At 42.0% G+C, this 22,168-nt stretch overlaps 1 protein-coding gene across 2 annotated transcripts in view; it reads right to left on the reverse strand.

The window, feature by feature from the left end:
* NPAS1 (neuronal PAS domain protein 1) overlaps positions 1 to 22,168 on the reverse strand; it is a 444,390-nt gene that overhangs the window by 11,055 nt on the left and 411,167 nt on the right. For both annotated transcript variants that reach the window (XM_069207656.1, XM_069207657.1), the window contains exon 10: positions 786 to 892. In XM_069207656.1, the coding sequence (XP_069063757.1) occupies positions 786 to 892 (107 nt within the window). The remainder of the gene's footprint in view (positions 1 to 785; positions 893 to 22,168) is intronic.

Here is a 22,168-nt window from a genome sequence, read left to right on the forward strand (position 1 = left end):
GCAGTGCCACCTTAGCGTCATCCACCGCCATGACTGTAGACAGAATTCCGCCAGCCTTCTGGCGGAATTCTGCTTACGGTCATAATTAGGTGGTAGCTAGGGACAGCGACAGTATGTTGGCGGTCATCGCCATGGCGGTAGGCGGCATTTGCCGCCAATGTCATAATGAGGCCCATAATGTTCTAACCTATAAATACACTTTGCGTGCAGCTCTTTGATGATAATTCATTAGTCACTGTGCTATATTAGGATTGTAATTTATGAACTACAAGTAACAAAAGGATCTCTGTGCCAAAAGCACTAACCCACTGAGCTGTAAACATAAAAATTCTGTGATCTGCATGGTATATTTTTTTGCAGCAGGCATATTGACCATCTGCACTACTTTATGACGAGTTATACTGCCATTAGACAAAACTACGATCTCTCTCCAGCAGGAACATTATAAACCAGAGTTACACCTTGACATTTTTATTATGGTCTGAAAACTGTTGGACTCAAAAGGAAATCTGCAGCAGGTACTTTTAAACGCATAAGTTATTTCTAAATACAACACCCCCCTCCTCTGCTCAGCTCCAGGTGTGGCTGCACCAGTCACACCATCTAAAGCTAGCCATGGCAAAGACTGTACTCACAGAATGGTATAATTTCAGTGTCCCATTTTACAACCACCACTTATCGCTAGGCAGTGACAAAAAGATTTCGCATGGGCCGTCATCTTCCCTCTCTTTCCTTTAGCACTGTTCCATTATCATTAACAATACATCCAGCAGTGCATCCCTTACCTTTAAAATCAGTTTCCAGGTCAGAAACTCCCCCGGTGTCCGCCAGCCTCAAGGGTACTGCGGGCAGCTGAGAGACGTCCAAGGGGGTATCTTTACACTCAGGTTTGCTGAAAGTTCGAAGGCAAAAACAAATTCAGAGAAAGTTCTCTAGCAAGAGATAAACCTCCAAAATAGTACGTCGAAGAAATTGTGTTAATGTCATCGACATAAGCTCATTATGAGGTTGATAATTGCCTATGTTCACCACTTTCTTAACATGACAATTATACTCCCACTACCTCCTGATACTACCTCCTGATTACACTGTTAAGTTCCCCTTGTACGCCACCTCTTGGTCAAGCTCAGACTCCATTCAAACCTCTAAGTTAGTGTGAAACTACATTGCTTTAAAATAAGTTCCCCTTGTACGCCACCTCTTGGTCAAGCTCAGACTCCATTCAAACCTCTAAGTTAGTGTGAAACTACATTGCTTTAAAATAAGTTCCCCTTGTACGCCACCTCTTGGTCAAGCTCAGACTCCATTCAAACCTCTAAGTTAGTGTGAAACTACATTGCTTTAAAATATCCGACCAGACTGATAGTGATGTAAATGTATAAGTGATTTCTTGAGTGAGTGTTTGACCCTATACCACTCTCTGGGGCTGTCTCAGTTGGCCGAAATTTCTACCAATGTACAAATGTAATTATACCTGTAAAATAGGAGAGTTGTTATTCATTAATGGTGCCTGTGGCGGCTGGGAAAGAGCAGGAGATGTTTGTACAACTTCTGTTAGGTCAACAGTGGTCGGACCTCTTCAAGTTCTTCTGGATGGGAGAAAACAACACTTGTCCCTGAGGCCATCTTTTCATCTAGGAGCCAAGATCTACCATGGTCTAGTCATATCTATATTAGCTAATCGGGGAGATCTTATCATCTCTATAATGAGTAAGTATTATAAATAAAACTGGGTTCTGAGCCAAATATGTGTCACTCTGAATGACACAAATGTGAGAGTAGAATTTGCTATCTTGGATGTGTTCAAAGGTTATTCTTTCTAGGAATAATTAAAACCACCGAATGAATTTCCAGCACACTGATAACTGATCTAAGCGCTGAAATAGAAACTGGTGGTCCAAGGTGCAAACAGTACTGAGAGGGAACACCTCATCCTGCAAAAATCTCCACCAGGTCATTAGCCACCCTTACCATTACAGGGTGCATTCCAAGCAAAGTTTGCATCCTTATTGTAGCTTGTCAGGAATATTTTGTGAGTTTAAGAACTGCTGACGTTTTGGTGCTACCTCTGTTTCTTTTATTATTTTTTAAAGGAGATGAAGGCCGCCAGACAAACGTGTGTCAGTAATCTAATGTAGACATTCTCTTTTTAAAGTAGTACAAATATACAAATGCCAACATTCTACTTTTTCAACGAAAAATACATGTGGTAAAATATTGCCTACACAGGCTTGCCAGCACACGCATGGGCATGGCCATATCACTCTTAAACATCTTGAAGAAAATACAATTTGGAAAGGTGCCAGGTCTTTAAGTGGGATCAGTAAAATATTGAGGCGCATATTCACAATGCCCCTGGGGCACACTAATGTCGTTGGAGCATCACTTTTGTGATACTCCGTGGCGTAGTGTGCATGCACATGTTTACAAGGCCATGTAAAGCCACCTTGCTTTGCTTTTCATGGTCTTGTAAATATGGCCCCCTTTCATGCATAATACTGCGTGAGAGGGGCGTTCCATGGGTGTTGCTGTGGATGTCCCCATGCAACACCCATGGAATCTGACACATTTACAGATTTACAAGGCTGGGAATGCGTCAGATGGCTACGCCACCTCAGGGGTGGCATAAAAGTGGCTCAACAAGGAGAAATAACTTTATTTCTCCTCGTTTTTTGCTCTTTCTATGTGTGCTGCATTTTGCATCACACATAGAATAAGGACAACACTATTAATTATGGTTTATGTGCAGGAAGGTGTACTTTCCTGCACATAAACAATCATCCCTGCAACACAGGCACCCTTGCACTAGAGTGCAAGGGTGCCTACTTTGGCGCTAGGCAGCCAGTTGTGCACCAGTGCAGAGGAAAGTACAGGGATGCGTTGTATTGCTATAGAAACAATGCATCTCTGCACTTTCGTAATGACACAGCACGTTGCAGCAAGCTGGCTTGTGGCGCCACGCTTTTTTTGTAAATGTCGGCCTTAGTTCCAGCTAACTGATTTCTAGCTTTCTCCCTAAATGAAGAAACCAACCTACCATTAGGTTAAGGGTGGGATGAGGAAGTTACTCCAGAAAGTTGGCCAGCCCAGAGAAGCAATGCTCAACAGCGACAATGGATGCCAACTTCAATGTGTGCTGGTGTCCGGGGGACACATGATATGGGCATTTTAAAAATAAACTTCTTCTCTGTCGGCTCTGATTGCTTCGAGTTGACAGATGTAACTTTTATTCAATGTTCATTTTGAATGTACCACCTTTTTGTTATTTGTTTATATGATATATTTCAATTTGTTTCCCTTTTCCATCTGTCATTGCTATGTGTAGTTAGACAATAGCATTTTAAAACACACATTAAATATAAAAATAAAGTAAGAGTAACCAGTGAAAAAAGGAAAATAAGAGAACATGGTAGAGGGCATAATGTGGACACCCCAGTAAGTTTAGTGAGAATGAAGAGCAAAAGCAACTGTGACAAATAGCAAATGGACATAACCTATGGATGAATTCTATTTTGAATATTAAGAAACGACAAATAATGGGCATGAGTTACAGTGGATTTGCTGCTCTGTTGATATGAAGACTCATGGCCCTTCTGACATTGAATGTGTGAAGCCTATTCTCTGCGAGAAACTTATATCTAAGAAACAGTAATGCTAACATAGTTATTTCCTTTACATAAATGTCTTAAATTAAATTTGATAGAAATTTTGGGTAAGTTCTTAACACAACCACATTCCTTTGGACGTTTTCCAGTGGCAAACTCTGTGATAAAGCCTGATGTTGGCTCACTCATCATTCTGATGTGATCACCACCATAAAGTCCACTTTCAAATATAGTCCTATTAGTATAGTCCGATCACTATAGAATTGGCAAAGTATAACACATTACAGTTGTTCTGCTTCAATGTTAACGTTGTTTTTTTCCTAAACATTCTGCTTTTGAAGTAGTTGGTTATTTTCCCCCTTTATTTGTCTACATTATTTTTAAGGGGGTTGATCCCACTTTTACCGAATCCCATGTTTCTGATCATTGTTTCTGCTTTCTTTTTTGCTGCGTTGCTTTTTTTCCCATTTGATCCCATAATCGCTGTATTTTAATTCTGCCATGAAGTGGCTAACATATTGTATTCTGTACATACTCTATGGGTCATTGGTTCATTCGCCTTTGACCACTGACTTCTTTGACTCATGAACCCTGAGCCATTGGCTAGGTACATTGCCAGTCATATTTTTGACCATCCCATAATATTATTTTAGTCACATCTTCTTTCTGTTGGCTGTTTGGGTGTATCCTTCCACCTGCATTGGAAAGCATGAGGTAGTATTTCACATCTCAAAAGTAATCGTCCCACATTTATTTATTTATCTCATCTGTATAGTTTAATTCACAAAGAAATCCTTTTGTTTTAAATTTACACTGTAGCAAGCATTTTCTTATTGTTTTTGTTTCAGTGCTTGAGGGCAAACATCAACCCTATCAGCTTTGCCATTTCTTGTTTTATTTTCTTCTGCACTCGTGGCACTTTTCAGCCCGCTCTTCCCCTTGGAAATAAATAGCTTCAGGGGCAGTGTGTTGGGGTGGATCACACCCCTAAAAATTACATAGTCGTTTTTTCTGGCATTTGAATTTGAGTCAGCTGTCTGCAGCAAGAGTGGCGTTAAGTAACTGTTGCTGCAGAGTGGTTAAAGGTGGGTGAGCCAACATATCAACAGAGAGAGTCACACCAGAATCCAATCAATGGTCAGGCTTGGCTCTAAAAGCCCATGCCCATGCACTAGTATACAGATGTAACTATTTGGCATCTAAATCACGTAGGATCATATAATAAATTTGATAAAGTCACTTTAAAAAAAAAATAATTAACATGCCCATTTGTTTCACCTTAGTATTTCAGATTACATCAATGTATTGCGAGACATTTATCAAACGTAATAGTTTTAAAACATTAACTTAGACATATTCATGCCTCCACCTGTGAAGATAACAATGCCACTATTAAAATCAGAGGCAAGTCAGTTGTCACATGTACCCCATATGCGACCTACATTATTATAGATGGAGCAACATAATAGTGCTTTAAATGGTTGTGTACAATGCACTTTCTAAACTCATGCACTTGAATGTACTTTGATATGTGATATTGAAGAAAAAGGATGCTCAGTGACATGAAATATTTACCTAGGTTGCTAGGTTCAAACACTTTATTCAATCAGACAATTCAGCATTGACCACAGATTTTCTGTTTAAGCATTATGCAACTCAGCTACTAGGTGAGTATCTCTTTGGCTAGTTTATTTTACATCAAAGGTTACTGCTTCGTCATTAATTATTGGTGCATATGCTTAGAACGTGGGGCAGGCAGATGTCTCTTGAAAGCTCAGCTCCTTTTGGGCTCAAAATGAGTCAAAGCCAGGCATCTGAACTGAGATTTCAATAGCTTTTCTACTTCTAAGACTGGGCTTGAGATTGGAGAATGACCAATGAAGTTGTGTGTTATGTTAAGACAGAGTCAAGGGCATGGATCTCATGGGCTCCTGCTCGTCACTCACTCCACATCAGTGTGCCCCCTGCAGAGCTTTTAGTGTGATGGATCCTGCCAGGTCTCAGATACGGCAGCATTTACCAACTTTTAAACTGGTGCTTGTCATGTCCTAAATTCATGTGCTTTACAGGCAAAATCAATGGTCGAATTCCCACCAACAAGTAGAAACCCTTGAGGTAATTTATAACAGTGATGCAGACCGTGTTTATATTACATTTTAAGCTATTTTGCATTCCATTACAGTATTTGTTTTCTCCCATATGCTTTGTCTCTGTAGTGTTTTCATGCAGCATATGACTCTTTTATGTGAAAAGAGTCACTTCTAGGTGTCTTGGTGAGTTCCGGTTGTGGGTGAGTGCTCATGATGGGACACAACTGGGAGCTCTGAATATGAGAGTCTGAAGGCAGTGTGAATTTCTCGCAGTGCCTGTCAGCGTGGTAACATAGTCCAGACTGTCCCTACACTGGCTAGCCTTGCTTTTCCAAATAATTGAAAGCTAACATGCCTAATCCCGTACATTACTACCCTACAGTCACGCCAGTCTACCTTATCCTTTTTAGTTGGGTACACCTCATTGTGTTTTGGGCAATCTCAACCTCATCCTCCCCTAACTTTATTGACTAAGCTACACCCCCTTCTTTCCCATGCGGAAGAAACGCTATTTAATATTGCTATAATCGAATTGCACTCTTTATTGACAAGGAAATGTCAGTTACTAAAAACATTGATCTAAATGTGGACTTTTATATACTTGGCAGCCAATGGTTTCCTAGTAGAGCTTTTAATTTGTTACCTCCAATATAGGAATTTAATGTTACACTTGCATATGGTTTCACAGGGTCCCAAAGGTAGTTTATACTTTCATATAAAAAATAAAAGTGTAAATAGAATCTCATTTCTAGAAAGATATTTCTGCAAATACATAACTGATTTGTACAGAAACAGTATTCTCAATGCTTCCATAGCAGCTCCATTTCATATTAGGGAGCCCATACGATTTTAACAATTTGAGTGCATGAACAATGTGTGCACACAATTTTATTGGACAGCTCAACTCAGTGAACCACCAAATAGTTTTCTAGATTTGCACAATATATATAGATGACGCCAATTTACATAAAATGAATTTTAATAGTGGTTCTATGCATGTTAATTGGTCATTCTGAAAACCCAACGAGATGGTATTGTTTTGTGGTGGTAGCAGCCAGGCCTTCTTTTATGTATTGTGGTGCAGTTAAAAAAAAACATGTAGACAGCCCCCTTTTTGTTTTTGTGTAAGTTATGCTTTTGTCCTTTAGGAAAAAAGAAACTCAGGAAATATACTCTCAGCCTAAGTATTGATACATCTCTGTGCCCCACTGCACCCAACACATACAACTTAGTAACTTCCTGTAAACTTAGGGGCAGCTTTAACAGGCCCTAGCACCACCATAGCATCACTTTTTGCGATGCTCCGGTGGTACTAACCACAGCTCCATATTGACAAGGAGGTGTAAATCACTTTTTGTGGCACTACGCCTCCTTGTGAATATGTGCCCCTCCGATGCAGTTTTGTGTGTCAGAGGGGCATACAATGGGTGTTGCAGTGGGCGCTCCACCGCAACACCCATTGCTTTTGATGCTGCCTCCGATTTTAGGAAGTTATTCTAAACGTGAGATGGAGCCAAAAACTAACAACGAGGCAAAACGAGGAGGAATGCTTTTATTCCTTCTAATTTTTTGCTTTTTCTATATGTGTCCCTTCCTGCACATAAACAATCATTCTGAAATGACGCTTTGGTACTTCTGTATGTGCTGCATTATGCCAAATCGCCAAAATAGATTGTTTGTGTGCAGGAAGCGACACCTTCCTGCACATAAACAATCTATCCCTTCAATGCAGACACCCTTGCACTATGGTGCAAAGATGCCTGCGTTGCCGCAATAAATAAATAAATATAAGATAAAATAATCAGAAGACAAGTAGATGTGATGAAGAAATGCTGGCTGGGAATTAATTTCAAAATCACTTCTGAAAAAAACTTGAGAACAGCCACTGCAAGGCATCTCAATTAGAGGCACGCCGTGAGTCAACTGAGTAAAATCTTGTTTGATCGATTCCAAACACACATTGTTTTTTAAAGTTTCCACTCAACACATAAGAGCTTCCTCCTCACTTTCTGAGTTCCCCAAAAAGCTGAAGACCTGGCTCTTCATATAAGCACCTTGGGAGCACACACCTACACACCGTGCACAGGCAGCTGGATACCCTCTTGGGTGATTTGTGCGCTATACACATCAACATAACTGGTAAAACAATTTTGGCTGTGTCATTATGTGTCATAAAAGTGACATGACAATGTAATCAACAATACATATATTGTGTGTTTTAACATTACTAATATACAGTGGAGCACCTAAATAATATTACTGAAGGTGCATTCATAGAAAATAATTTTAAGTTCATACATAGGTGTGTTCTAATGTGTGATTTTAACACGCTGAAATGTATTGCCCACACTCTTTTTATAATTATGTACTCTGTGGTATCATGGTGAACTTGTATATAATCACATTTCAGTTTTGATTCTTGCCTCATTTATAATTGCAAAATGCACGTATAATCATGATTATAAAATGTACATTCAATGCCATGTTAAGATAGCATAATTAAAGGTCTGAAACATGGAGTTTTGCTCAAGCTGCAATGTTCTTTGTTTGCAGGTGCATCCGTCTGAGTCTGCAGTTAATGAAAGGCATATTGTCTATTTGAGATAGTGGGGTATGGGAGGCTACTTTGGCAAGCATAAAGGAGCACTAACGACCTGAAAAAAATGACTACTGTTTTGTATCAGGCTCCAAGAGGCACTCAAGGTCATACTGTTGTCCAAATCGTGGGATGTGAGATTCATGAATATTGCCAATTTCAACTGTGCACAAAATATGGAAAACTACTGGTGTTGATAACATGGATTTCTCACAGGCTCTCCAGGTTTAATTGGTATTCACCTAGTTAAATGAGAACAGATTTTCTTTGGTCTTTGACGAGGGCAGATTCCCCTGAGACTTGGAGGAGTACAGACCTCTCTACTCATTATTCCTATGCGTGGCTTTATGCTACACAGCACCTCTCAATCAGTACTTCTACAGAGGTTTCCAGCATGCTGACATTTTCCTATATTTCCAATATTTCTTATATTTCCTGAGAGATAATTAGGATTCCCTGTAGTTCAGAGAGTACATAGATTACCTTAATTTCTACAATGGTTAGGCAAGATGACCACGATTTATATACAGACCATCAGATCTTGTTTCTCATCTTTTGTATTGCTGCAACTGAAATTCTTATGCTTGTATGATTTAATCTCATTCAACGCTTTACTTCACCTTTGGTGGTTCTGTACTTATATAGCATGTTTTGAGAGTCGTTTACATACGTTTGGCCCTTACCTTATAATAAACCTTTGAACTTTACCCTCCGTCTCCGGGATTTAAGGTGTGACTAAATAGGTTACACTGATAATTGATTTTGGTTTGCTTGTGTTCCAGTTCAGGGAGGACCTGGCCTGACAGTTCAGGGTGGACTGTTCCTGTTGGAGCAGAGTCAAGACTGATTTGCATATGGCTGGGTCCAACCTGAGATGGCATGGTGGGGAAAAGAGCTACGGGCTTGAATGTTACCTAAGTGATTGCTAGTATTTAGAATATTTCAAGCGTCCTCCAATCAACTTTTGTGAATTTAATTTCATACTGTGCCACTCAATTTTGGGCCACTATTTGCACTGACTAGGGTAAAAACATTTGCATTGATAGACCAGTCCAAAATTCGAGTTTTTGCACCAGCCGGTTTCTTTCCATCATATTTTTGCATTACCTTTCATTACTTTGCATCAGGGAGGCGTACCATGGGTCCTCATACAATGGTCATTCCCATGCATCCAGCTATCAATTTTGTCCAAACCCAGATTTACTAATGGCAGAAAACTGGGATTGTGCCACAATGGTGCACCTAAACCAAAGCTGGAGTATCGAGGAGAAATTCTCCTTGTTACTTTCTCTTTCAATGTGTTGTGCATTCTGAAGCACACATACAAAGAGGATATGCCTGTAAGGATTGTTTTTGTGCCAGAAGGTATCCCTTCCTGCAAAAAACAATTCTGCCGGAACAATGGCACCCTTGCATCATGCTGCAAGGGTGCCAGTGCTATCAGAGAGCAAAAGTGCTTCATATCGTTGGAGATGTGGTGCATTTCTGCTCTCTCCATTTCACGCAACGCACTGCAGAAAGTCGCCTTGCTGCATTGTGCTGCATGAAGGTTAGTAAATCTTCCCCTTAGTGATCTATATCTAGAGAAAATGTGCTATGGTTTCTGCATTACAAATTAGTATATGCATTTGCAACATGTTTGGCCTCCTAATAGGGCTTGCATGCATGGGGAATGTGGGCTCTTCGTGAAGAGTTATCCACAGGACAAAGGCTGTACGTAGTTGGGAATTCAACATCCAACACTGTAGTCTGTAGATAGTTGACTCGCTGTGAAAAGTTGTGCAACAGCTATTTGTAGTAAGGGCTTGGCAACCTAATATGGCGTTGGGTGTCTAGAGGTAACGGGATCTCAGTGAAAACCTGTTCACAGGGCAAAAGGTGTGTGTAGTAGGAGCTTTGGCACCTAATGGAGCTAGATTGTCTGGAGGCTGGGGACTCCATGAAAACTTGATCACATGGCAAAGGATGGGCATGTTGGGGCTCGGCCACCTAATGGGGCTAGTGTGTCTAGAGCAAGTGAACTACAGTGTAATTATTTTAAATATGCACCTGTGATTATGTAATTTACATGATTACTGGATTACATGATTCTGCGCCATTTTATACTTTTGTACATAGTTCAAAGGCTGTACTGGTTTGTAGAGTAAATTGAGAGAGGATTAGTTAATGGTATTATTAGTGATATGATCATTGATGGTTTGGCTTTTTTAGCAAATTTCTATTTTTGTTAATGTAAAGTAAAATATTATTACTAGACCTAACTAAAACATCACTTCTGCCTTTGTTTTTTTTCAATGAAGCTATGATGTTTTGCTAATGGAAAATAAGATATTGCTACCATATATAACTATCATGCCACTTTAACCTTTAGTTTTTTCTGTGAATTGCTAGGGTTTTTGTAACTTAAAATATGATCTTACTACCATACTACCACCCCTAGCCAAAACGTTACTGATCTGTAGCAACTAAGTCCTGCACACAACCCCACCAAGGGCAGCCCACTCATCCACCATGAACGGCCAGCCAATGAGAGTTCTCATCACAATAGAAAGGGGTGTCATTTTAAATACTGCAGTCTACTGGCTTCCTCAAGGAGGCCACAAGATTATTATTTAAAGGGCAGTCCTATTGGCTTTGTCAAGTGGAAGACAGATCGAAATACCAGGAAAGCTAGGTGCAGTGCCGTGCATCCTGTGTCACCCAACGGTGGATGGCCTGGCTAGCGACTTCCTCAGGTAGACTGTTTGAGTGCCCGAGGCAAATGAAGGTGCCAAATTAATATTTACAGGGCACAACTTTTGGCTTTGTCAAGCGGTCACCACATCATTGTATGAAGTCAAACGTATTGGCTTTGTCAGGGGTGACCATATCAATATACTTGGAAGCCTACTGGCTTTGTCAAGAGGTCACCACATCACAATATGAAGTCAAACTAGCTGGCTTTGTCAAGTGGTGTTCACGTCATTATACAAGACAAGCCTATTGGTTTTTGTCAAAACCCTTACCACCTTTACCTCTACCGATCTCTGAACCCTAAAAAACCCTTACCCGCTTTACCTCTACCCACCACTGACATCTTAATAGCCTAGATCCTTTCTGGAGCTGTAAAGGAGTGATTTGTAAAATGCTCAAAAAAGCCCCTTTACAAGCCTGTGTTGTAAATGCTTGCATTGTTACATCCATTGTGGTAAACATCATGGTACTTATTTACAAGCCCAGAGGCACAGGGCAACGCAGCATGTGCTTTGCTGCGCTGCCCTGCACCACGGAGAAAGGGCAGAAATGTGCTGTATCTCTGAGTTACGGCGCATTTCGGTGCTCTACCCCTGCGCTGCACACAATGGGCTGCCTACAGCCAATGCAGGCACACTTCCACCATGGTGCAAGGATGCCTGTGTTGTGTGAATGATTGTTTTTGTGCAGGAAGGGACACCTTCCTGCACAAAAACAATCAGTAGAGGTGTTTTCATCTTTCTGTGTGTGCTGCAGAGTGCAGCACACAAAGAAAGAGGAAAAAATGGTGAGAAATAAAAATATTTCTCCCTGTTGCGTCACTTCTGTGCCACCTCTGAGGTGGCATAGGAATCTGTCACATTCCCAGACTTGTAAATCTGGGAATACGTCAGATTCCTTAGTGTTCCATGGATGTTGCGTGATAACACCCACAACAACAATGGATGTCCTCTTTCACACAGTTTTCTGCTGAAAGGGTCCCATGTTTACGAGGCCCTTAGAAGCCACACTAGGTGGCTTTGTGTGACCTTGTAAATATGGGATGACACACTATGCCACCAGACTGTCAAAAAAATTGCGCCTTAGTGGTTCAGTGTGCTGATAGGTCCTCGTATATGGGGCCCCATGTTGTAAATGTTTCCTACCAATTTATGTTATCAAATTGATCTTATCCAACCCTGGCTTTTAGGAGAGAAAAAAAACACACTTTTTTTAATCCTCGTACGACTAGAGTTACCTCAACCAGGAATTACAAATAGATAATTCATTTGGTGATGCAGTGTTCTAAAACCTTCCTCATTCAATGAATCCTTCCTAAAGAGAACCTGCATATATTTGGCAAAATGCCTGCTGGATATGTGTTGTGGCGGACAAACCCGGTAATCCCAGCCCCTTGCAAGGCAGAAATCTTTACTACAAGCCAAGTAAACTGTAAAAGGAAAGAAAGAGAAAAAACAAGTCCTGGAGGAAAATTGGAGAAGCACAACTTGATTTAGAATCGGATCTGCATTTCAGCATCTGCCGGCTGGGCAGGACGCAGCGCTCCAGGGGGCATGTACTGTACCGCACAAGAACAAACAAGGACAGCTTGAGAACGGCCAGTTCCCGCTCCCTCTAACAGCAGGTTTGGGAGCTTTATTGTTTTTCGATCAATTACAATGAAACAATTCAAGTCAATTGAGGCATAAGTGCCAGAGCAGGAACGGTGCAGAGCCCGAGCTGAGCCTCAGGGAAATGCCAGGCCCAAAAGGAAAATGATTTCAGAAATTCCTTCTCCACTCTTTCACTTCCTTGGCTCACAATTCACACATTTCTCCCTATCCTCGTTGTACACACCTACTTACTCCCTAACCACTAAAGCCTACATGTCTTCTCACCAATCTTACATATTCACTCTCCTAAAACTCTAAATTATATACATAAACTCTCTCCCTTACCTGTATACTTCCTTTCCCCTAATCTAAACCATCATATCCCTTCTGCAATACTCATATATACTGTCCTCCTCATATGATCTTTCTGTGTTACTTTTATTTTCCCTCTGTTCTACAAATGTAGGCCCATATTTATGGATGGTTAGTGTTGCCTTAGTGGCATTTATTTTGGCTCTAAAACGGCGCTAACCTAGCTCCATATTTATATTTTGACGCTAGACCCGTCTAGCATCAAAATATTGGAGTTAGTGCCATGTTTAGGATGTGTGAAACCACCTTACATCAATGAGATGCGATGTAGGTGTTCCCGTCCTAAACATGGTGCTAATATGATGCTAACCCCCTAGTGCCATATTTATCTCCAGGAGCAGAAATGACGCACAAGGAGGAGGCGGACCTTAATAATGGTGGAAAGCCCGCTTAGCGCTATTATTAAACGCCTGGGTCAAACCAGGCGTTAGGGTACAGGTAGGCCCATTTCCATGGTGGAACACCATGGAATGGGCACAAAGATGCCCACCCCAAGCCCCAGGAACACCACCACCCACACCACAGGGACACTACAGGAGGGGGACCCCATCCCAGGTAAGTTTAGATAAGTATGATTTTTTTTTTATTAAGTACCATTGGGGGCCCCTTACATGGGGCCTGGCACAGGGTATGTTGGGCTTGCCCAGGGGACACTAGGCCCTGTGGTGGGCTTTGGGTGGTGGTAATGACTCCTGTCTACACTTAGACAGAAGTCATTTTTGGCTGCTTGGGGGTCATAAGATGACTCTAGGCTGGTTAGCGGCATGTTTTTTGTCGCTAACCAGCCTAACATAATTTCAGACCCACTAACGCCATCCCTGATGGGCTAACGTCTTTTTTAGACGCTAGCCATTCCTTAGCGCCATCTTGTGTCATTTAATAAATATGGCACTAAGATGGCTATAAGAAATGGCGTTAGCCCGTGTTAAGAAAAATTATGCTAAACTGCGTTTGCACAGTTTTTCGTCATTTCTCATAAATATTGGCTTTACTCTCTGTGCTACTTCAAGAAAAGCGTGTGACATCCAAGTGCAGAGGCTTCACATGGCATTGTGCTCATATTGTGGGTACTCCTATCTGGAGCCAGCATCACAACTTCCTGCTTTTAGAGTCATCAATTTTTACAAAAACTGTGTCTGCGCTGTAGGAAGTACATAAACTATGAAAGAATGAATGAAATTAGATTTGTAGAGTGCTCCTATTACCATTACGGTGTCCTGATGCTTACCTCAATTTAGTCAAAACCAAGTACTGCTGAGACATAGTACCTCTGGAGTGTTTTGGAAAATAGCCAAGTTTCTAGATGTTTTCAAAACCACATATGATCAGTGGTTTTACACGGGTATAGTGGAAATAAATTTCACAGCTTGGGTGAAAGGAAGGAAAAGGATCAACCTCCTATTCTACTTCATCTGTTTCTTGTTTAGTAGAGAAAAATTTGAAGCTTATACCACTCTAACAGTTTTGTGATGGGTCAGATTGTTCTGTACATAGAAGAGACCTGAGTTGTGGAAAACTCTATTAGCGAAGCACAAGGCATCAAATATAGTGTAAGGAACTACCCCAAACTGGTCTTGGGCACTTACATTGAGATCAACATCCCTTGTCTGGGAAACGTGCATAAAATTGGATACCAAAATGCCCACTTAATTCCAATTTCAAGTTCTTCAAAATTAGAGAAGGAAGTACTCCGCTGAGTATTTGAAGAAGAGATGCCCTTGCTGGTGAATATCAGACAGCTAATCTCTTGGAGGTGAGGCAACATCACTTGATGTATGTACATATTGCTGGAAAAGCTGTGGAAGTGTCTGTGACTCAAGAACCGGTGTCTGAGTACTGACAAGGGGGAAGCATGTCTGCCCTACAGGATTTGACTACCCAAGGAAAGTGACACCCAGCTCCTGAGCATGAAAACTGGAATGTTAGTTGGAAAGTCTCCAAATTTGACCTGAGTCTGGTCAATGGTTTCTTGGTCTCCCGAAGTGTTTCTATATTCATACAACGTTAGCTGAACCTGCTCACTGACTCTCCCAGGCATGCCTGTTTGATGCTCTCCCCACACTTGCCTGTTTCTGCAACTGTCATCAGACAGGGATTTATGGACTTGTGCTCACTCTACCTTCGGTGCACTGAGACCAGGGATCCCCACCATGAAGCAGAGAATGAAGCCAACATCTATGAGTGCCAGGATGTGCCTGATCTGTGCTGACTTCCCAAGAGCCCCTGCAAGGAGCCCTGCATAAAGATTAGGAGGCGACCTCCCAGTCGAGTTGTGGCACCCAGGAGTGAACCTTATTGTCCGTGCGGCAGTGGCCCATATGCTGTCGCTTAAGCCTAAGAAGCTCCCGACATCTCAGGTAAAACCATTGCCTGAAATGAACACTGATTAAGAACTTTACTGCAAATATATATAGGACTCGTGCTTTAGCAATAACCCTAGCTAAGAGAGATGTCCAGTAAAGGACATATGGACTGACGTTTGAGCCATAGAAATCAGGGAAGCTGCTCATATGCACTCACAGTAACACCACACACACGCTTGAATCTAGTCTACGGAATTCTTAATAGATAACCCTCATAGCATCCACAGTGCACAACATTGTGGAGATTAATATTTCTTGTGTGCAGTATCTTGTTTCAATGTGAATAAATGACTTCACTTTTTACTAAAAGAAAATCACTAGGCTAGACAATGAATTAGTGTGCCTATTGTTGGACAATTTAAGTTTTGGGTCTCAACAACCCACACTTCCTCCCTAAGAATCTTTTGACTCCTCGCCCTTGATACTATGAGAGTTTAGTGTGTAAAAGGTAAACTTGATCCAGTTTACAGAGACACAGCAGGATGGACATTAGGACACCACAGGAAAATGACCTCCACTTTAACGTTTGCAGCTCAGAAGCCCTTCCTTGCCCTGTAGACCTCTGTAGGGTAGACATCAGGGATTTGGATCTCTCTTCGGCCTTAACCACTGTTGAACCTCCCCTTGTCCTGCAACATAAAACATTCAATCCACAAGACTACTTCACTTATCCTTTTTACAGCCAAAAATAAAACAGTACAATATTCTGTACCCAAGGGCTCAGCACTTGTGTCTCTGCTATTCAACCTATATATGCTACCTCTAACCAATGTATGTAGCTAATATTTAATTACTCATCAGCCCTTCTGTCACAAATAAAATGTTATCTAAGTCTCTGATCAGAGAATGTATGTCTACAATTTGCTGCTGGGTCTGGACTAAAATGGATGTTGTGACCAGTTGGTATGGGCATCTTTCCTCAGCCAGGGCCAGCTGTTAAAATTCACCCTCATAATCGATGACAAGTTAACACTGATGAAACAAATGAATCTCTCTTGTGTAGTTTTCACCCAACTGTAGACTCTGAAACATATTTTTTCCTCCTCGCACTGCAGCACTGTACCACATTGACAGATGCCTTTATACAGCCATGACTCGGTAACAAATATTGTGTCTGTTTGGGGATATTCCCCATCTCATGCAATATCTACATGTACAAAATGTTAGAGCTGCACTAAATCTATGAAACTATGATCACTTATTGCTACATATGTCATACAACATTACCTACTTACTGCACAAAGGTGTGCTTCTAACGGGTGTTCTACCAAAATATTGAGATTTTTATATCGACCTGAAATTGCATTGATATCATGTACCTGCACCTTGTCAAGATAAGTAGATGTGGATTTGGAATAGAAAATCTAAACTCCCCAGTGTATGCTTACCTTGAGGACATGTTAGTAGTCAATATTTTGTAGTCAATAAAAGTACAGGTCGACATTCTTGTCGTCAGTATTTTAACTCTTTCAAGAAATGGGCCTGATTTATAAAGATATTGTTGCGATTAGGTGTCATGTATTCTTATAGTATTTGTGGCTTACTCCTGAAGTTCAGTAGTAAACCTAGATGCGATTCAATATCATGGCTGACGTTCCACAAGAAACAGTCGTTCCCAAGCTTTTGACTTCTGTGGACCCCCACTTTATCCTTACTGTAACCAGGGGACCCCCACTGAATCCTTATTGGAATCCAGGGACCCGCCAGTGAGTCATTACTGAAAGCTGGGGACCTAATCTGTTAAAATTATATAACTTTCTAAGTAGTTGCGGACTACGTTTAAAAAATATATATATTAGGTATGATTTTTAGATTTCTTCTGGTAAAGGCTATTGGTAAAGGATGTTCAGGGAATCCGGCACAGTAGTTAGGAGTTCTCCCTGGCCAATGAGAGCTGAGCTTGTATCAAATTATGTTGTGACGTCAGGGTGAGGAGCGGAAGAGAAGGTACGTGGGAGAAAAGCTAAAGACATATTAGTTGAGGCAGCTTAAAAATTGGGGAAAGATAAGAAGTTATGAGGGGCAGGATTTCAAGATGTCACAGACGGCAGGGCAGCAAGTAGAGTTGCTGTGCAGCTTTTGTGAAAGGCAGAGGGCAGAAAAGCAGCATATTTATTTTGACATGCCACTGTTCTGCCCTCTTCCTGCTCTAGCACCCTTTACGTAGCCATATGCCAGCGCAGACACCCATTTGCTATAGTGCAAGGGTGCCTAGGTTGTTTAAAGCATAGTTTTGTATTTTACGGTTCCTTCAAGTCAAAACCGATACTTAAGGACTTTTCCCCCTTTGTATATCTGCTGTACAAAATAGCACATATGCAAAGTGGGCAGAAACAAGGAAAAATTAGAAAATTTCTCCTTGCCTTCCTTGAGGAGGCATAGAATTTTGGTGCAAATCTCTGTCTGCAATTACTTGTAGATAGAGATCTGGATCATTGGTCTTACAAGGGCACAACCCACACACCGATCGTCCACTTGATGCAAAGTAATGCAAGGCAGCACGTTGCATAATTTAGTGTTACTTTGGGTTACTATCCAAGGCAAACCACAATTTGCATTGGACAGTATTTCTGTCAGGTTTTCACTAGAAAAGTAAGACAAACCTGAGGCAAAGTGTGTGTACACCTGTGCCAGGGTGTGAGACTGATGTTGTGTAGAATACTGCATGAGTGGCTGAGGAGGACCGGGTAGAAGAGTGAGTTCAGGTACAGAGGAAGCGAGGCGGTACTAAACAGCGTGGTTAGAAGAGCGAAAGATGCTGGAGGTGGAGGAGGGGTCTTGGGGGAGAAAGTGAAAATGGGGAGGAGAACGAAGAATTCAAGATGCTCTGAATAATCAGCAGCGTCAAATATCCCCCGGGGCCACCAATGCCCTTAACCCTGAACCACCATGTCCGCATTGCAAGGGAAAAGTAAATAAGCCCTATTCCACGAAGGCTGCGAGAAAGTTAATTAGTCGCTGTAATTACAGCACTAATTAACTAAAATACTAATCACCCTGACAAATCATACATTGGTATCTGTAATTACTTACAGAATTTGCATAATAATACCGCCTTGTGCTTCTGCAGAAGGAAAAAAACCATTAATAACCATCTGTTGTAGTCATTCAGATATTCATTTATTTTTTATGTTTTTGTCTGAAAAATAAATTTAGAAAGTAAAGTGGTGTGCTGCGGCATGTTTCACGCAGGTGGAGGGGGCAAGAGATAAGACAGAGATGCTTGAACGAGCTGGTACAACTTATACTTGAATTATGTACGCACAGCCCCCTTTCTTCCTTCTTCCCTCCCTCCCTTCCCTCCTCCTTTTTGTTCTTCCCTGCTCTCCCTTCCCTTCCATTTACTTCACTTTCTTCCTTTCCTTTCCTTTCTTCCTCCCTCCCTCCCTCCACTCCTTTCCCTTCCCTTCTTTCCTTCCTTCTCTCCTTCCCTCCACTCCCTTCCACAATCCCTTTCTTCCTCCCTCCCTTCCCTTTTTCCCTGCCCTCCCTTCCCTCCGCTCCCTTCCTTCCTTCCTTCCTCCATTCCTTTCCTCCTTCCTTCCTCCCTTCCTTTCCTTCCTTCTTACAGATATTTCATCATAATACTGAGGACCACCATTTGAAAACAGCCTCTCCCTCTGGGCCATCAGGATTTAGGCGTAAATCCTCTTGTGAGTCTCTCTTCCATCCCCTCCCTCGCCTCACTAGTAGTCCCTCAACAAAGGCGATCTTTTCGTATCGACTTTGTAAAACAATTACAGATAGAGGCCTGGACGGACACTTCCTAGGGGATTAGGGCTCCCCAATCGATGCATCCTGTTAGTGGTATCTGGGATCAGGTGGCAGGCCATTTAACACCGGGCAGGCCTCTGTGGAGGCTGCGCGGTGATTTCTTTGTGTCCCTTCCGCTGGCGAGGACGCCACTGATCTGTCCACGTCAAGGTCTTTATTGCCACCGCCTGTCCCTTGAAAAGATGGGCGCCATTTATCGGCAAGAGACGTATGCGAGTACACGTGACCGTAAATGACAAAACCGTTATTGGCGAACTTGTTATGATGAAAAATGTAATAACGAATGACGTTTAAGCCGTTTTATTTACGTTGCCGAATTGTTTTAATGTTGTAGACCCACATTCCTGTTCTCCCCTTGTGACGCCCTCCTGTCCCGATCGTGCCTCTGTGTGTCCCGTTCCTTCCCTTCTTCCCTGTCCCCCCTCCCCTCCATTCCCTTGGAGGTGGTGCAGTCTTTCTGACGTCAGACATCAGTGAATGGCTTCACTACTGAGGTCAAAGATGGCGCTTCGTGTGTTAATACAATCATTACAGGGGCAAGGGCCAGAGCGAGTCTTTGCTACTGCTATCTACCTGAGGGTTGCATGCTAGAGGGCTGCTTTCAGAGCCGGATAGGTTGCAATGACCAAACCATGAAACCCCATTTGGCTCTTTTCTAGTTTTAGCCTCCAGCAGTGCGGGCTGCTCTGAACTTTAACCGTGGCTGACTTTCGTTTACAAACCAGCCGTGGATGGGGCCACATTCTTCTTGGAAACCTACCACAGGCGCCCCCATTTTCTGGCATTGCTGAATACCAAAACTGCTATTTCTCCTGATTGCTCTTTCTTCCTACAACCCAAAGGTCCTGCCTCTTTACCTCGCTCATGCAGTTTCTTTTTCAACCGCACTTTCTACCTTAGTTAATGTTTTCCTACCTCCACCTTTCTCTTTATTTCTTCTTTTTTGTCTTTTGCACTTTGGCTAAAAACTAGTCCTGGTCTCCGTAAAAAGGTGTTTAGGTGCCCACTGCCTATGAATCCTGGCACAAATTAGGCACTGGTCATAGATTGCCTGTTGCTGTCTCTGGCATTGTCCTTGTTACCCAAGGCTCAGGTGTCGCCGTGACAGCAACAGGAGTAGAAAGGGAACAAGGACCTCTAGGCAATGTTTTATTTTAAATGTTTCATCCCTTTTTCGAACTCTGGCCTTTCCTTGGCTAAGAAGATGATGGCTAAAGTCTAGTGGTGGGATCTATCATCCATTGTCTCTACCTTTGCCTCACCCCGGTTCTGGAGATTTCATTAAAAGGAATAGGTAGTTTTCACCTTCAAAGAGATGAAAAGGCAGTGCTTGCTAAGAAGAGCGAGAGCCTGCAGCTTCATGTCACCTTCCCGGCACAGTGCCATCTCGGTGCAGCCATACACTCCAGGCCTGCCAACTCACACGGCACCACCTTGTGTGTCACACAAATTCGTCTTGCTTCACATGGTCACCCAGTTAGGAGTCGAATTCGCAGGTGGCAGGCAATGCAAGCTGGAAAGCACTGCAGAGAGTGAATTTACAGGTCGTCTTTTGAGGCTGAAATCAGATGATGTCCACTAAGGTTCTGTAAAACACCCCAAGACATCGTCAGAAGCCTCAAGAACTTTTTTTTTTTTTTTTTTTTTTTAGAAGGAGGCGGTCGCTGGGGGCTGGGGGCTTGGGATTGGGGAAGAAGGCCCTCTGGGGACATTCTCAGCATAAAGCCCCCCCTCTTCCAAGGCCACCCCCCTCATCATTTGTGGGAAAGTTGACAGGTCTGACACTCAGAGATTCTGTACAAAAATCCTGGAATCACTATATGGTTACATATTTAAGCAATTTTATTTCCATAAGAATTTTATAAAAATTTACGCATTTCCCAGTTTAAGAGATCTAGATGTTTTTTAAAAAAACTAATTTGCACGAATTTCAGCTTTTGCTCTAATGTAATTAAAACTATAAAAATACATATTTATTTTTGTTTAAAGACATAAGGAGGTTATACTTGTATTCTTGGTATATAGATTTCTACAAACTAACAATGCCTTAGACACAGTATTCTATGCAAAGAACAAAACGTCTATTATTTTCTGTGCCTTGCAAAATACTTCTGAATCCCTGGCTCTTTGTATATGTGTTTATTTAATTATGTCCTGTTAGGAAATAGCTCCAAGAAACTTTCCAGTACCTGGCACATGCCCCCAACTCTGGCTAGTTCTCTGTATTTTTAATAAAAGTATGAAGTACCAAAGGGGAGGGGACAAGAACAGACTGGACACCATCAGCCCTCGCAAAATATTTCAAGCAGAGCCATGGTGCAGGAAGCTGCAACTAGAATTGAGCCGTTGGGCCTGTAAGGTTGTCTCACGGCACTCCATGAAGTTCTGGAAGCAGGCCCACAGCTTGCAACCCACTGAGAAGATGCCACAGCCACAGAATGACCAGTGGGACCGTGGGAGGGAGGGATCATAAGGCAGTTTATGGTGGTATATTTGCATAGATGCGCACAAGTACTTTGGTCTTGGCAAAGAGATTAAGGGCCAGATGTAGCAAATCTGTGTCTATGGGAAAATGTGTTCGTACATATGGCCCTAAGTGCCGGTAACAGAGGAAATAGAATGACAGCTTTCGATCCACCCAAATGCAGAATTGGTACTACGCTAAGCACTAAACTCCTAATAAAGTATTGCAGAAATTGAAATTGTATGACCTTTGACTCAGATGAAATCATGGGGAGTCATTTCCCACGACTTGAAGATATTACAGGAAGTGACATCACATTTCTTGAAGAACTACATGAAGTGCAAGAAGACGAAATTACAAAAAGGATAGTAAAACAGATAGAAGCATATTTTAGTTTCAAGACGTCTTTTGCGCAGGGTGCTGTCTTGAAATGCCAGGAGTGCGACTATGATATGATATATTAGGATCACAGCCATGCCAGGCTAGTGCCACATCCACTGTAGGCCAGCTCCAACCATGATATATTACAGTCTCAAATGCCCAGTCAGGGTCTCATATGCATGAAAAATCACAGCCCCA

Source organism: Pleurodeles waltl, chromosome 9 (assembly GCF_031143425.1).
Source record: "Pleurodeles waltl isolate 20211129_DDA chromosome 9, aPleWal1.hap1.20221129, whole genome shotgun sequence".
Taxonomy (NCBI): Eukaryota; Metazoa; Chordata; class Amphibia; order Caudata; family Salamandridae; genus Pleurodeles; species Pleurodeles waltl.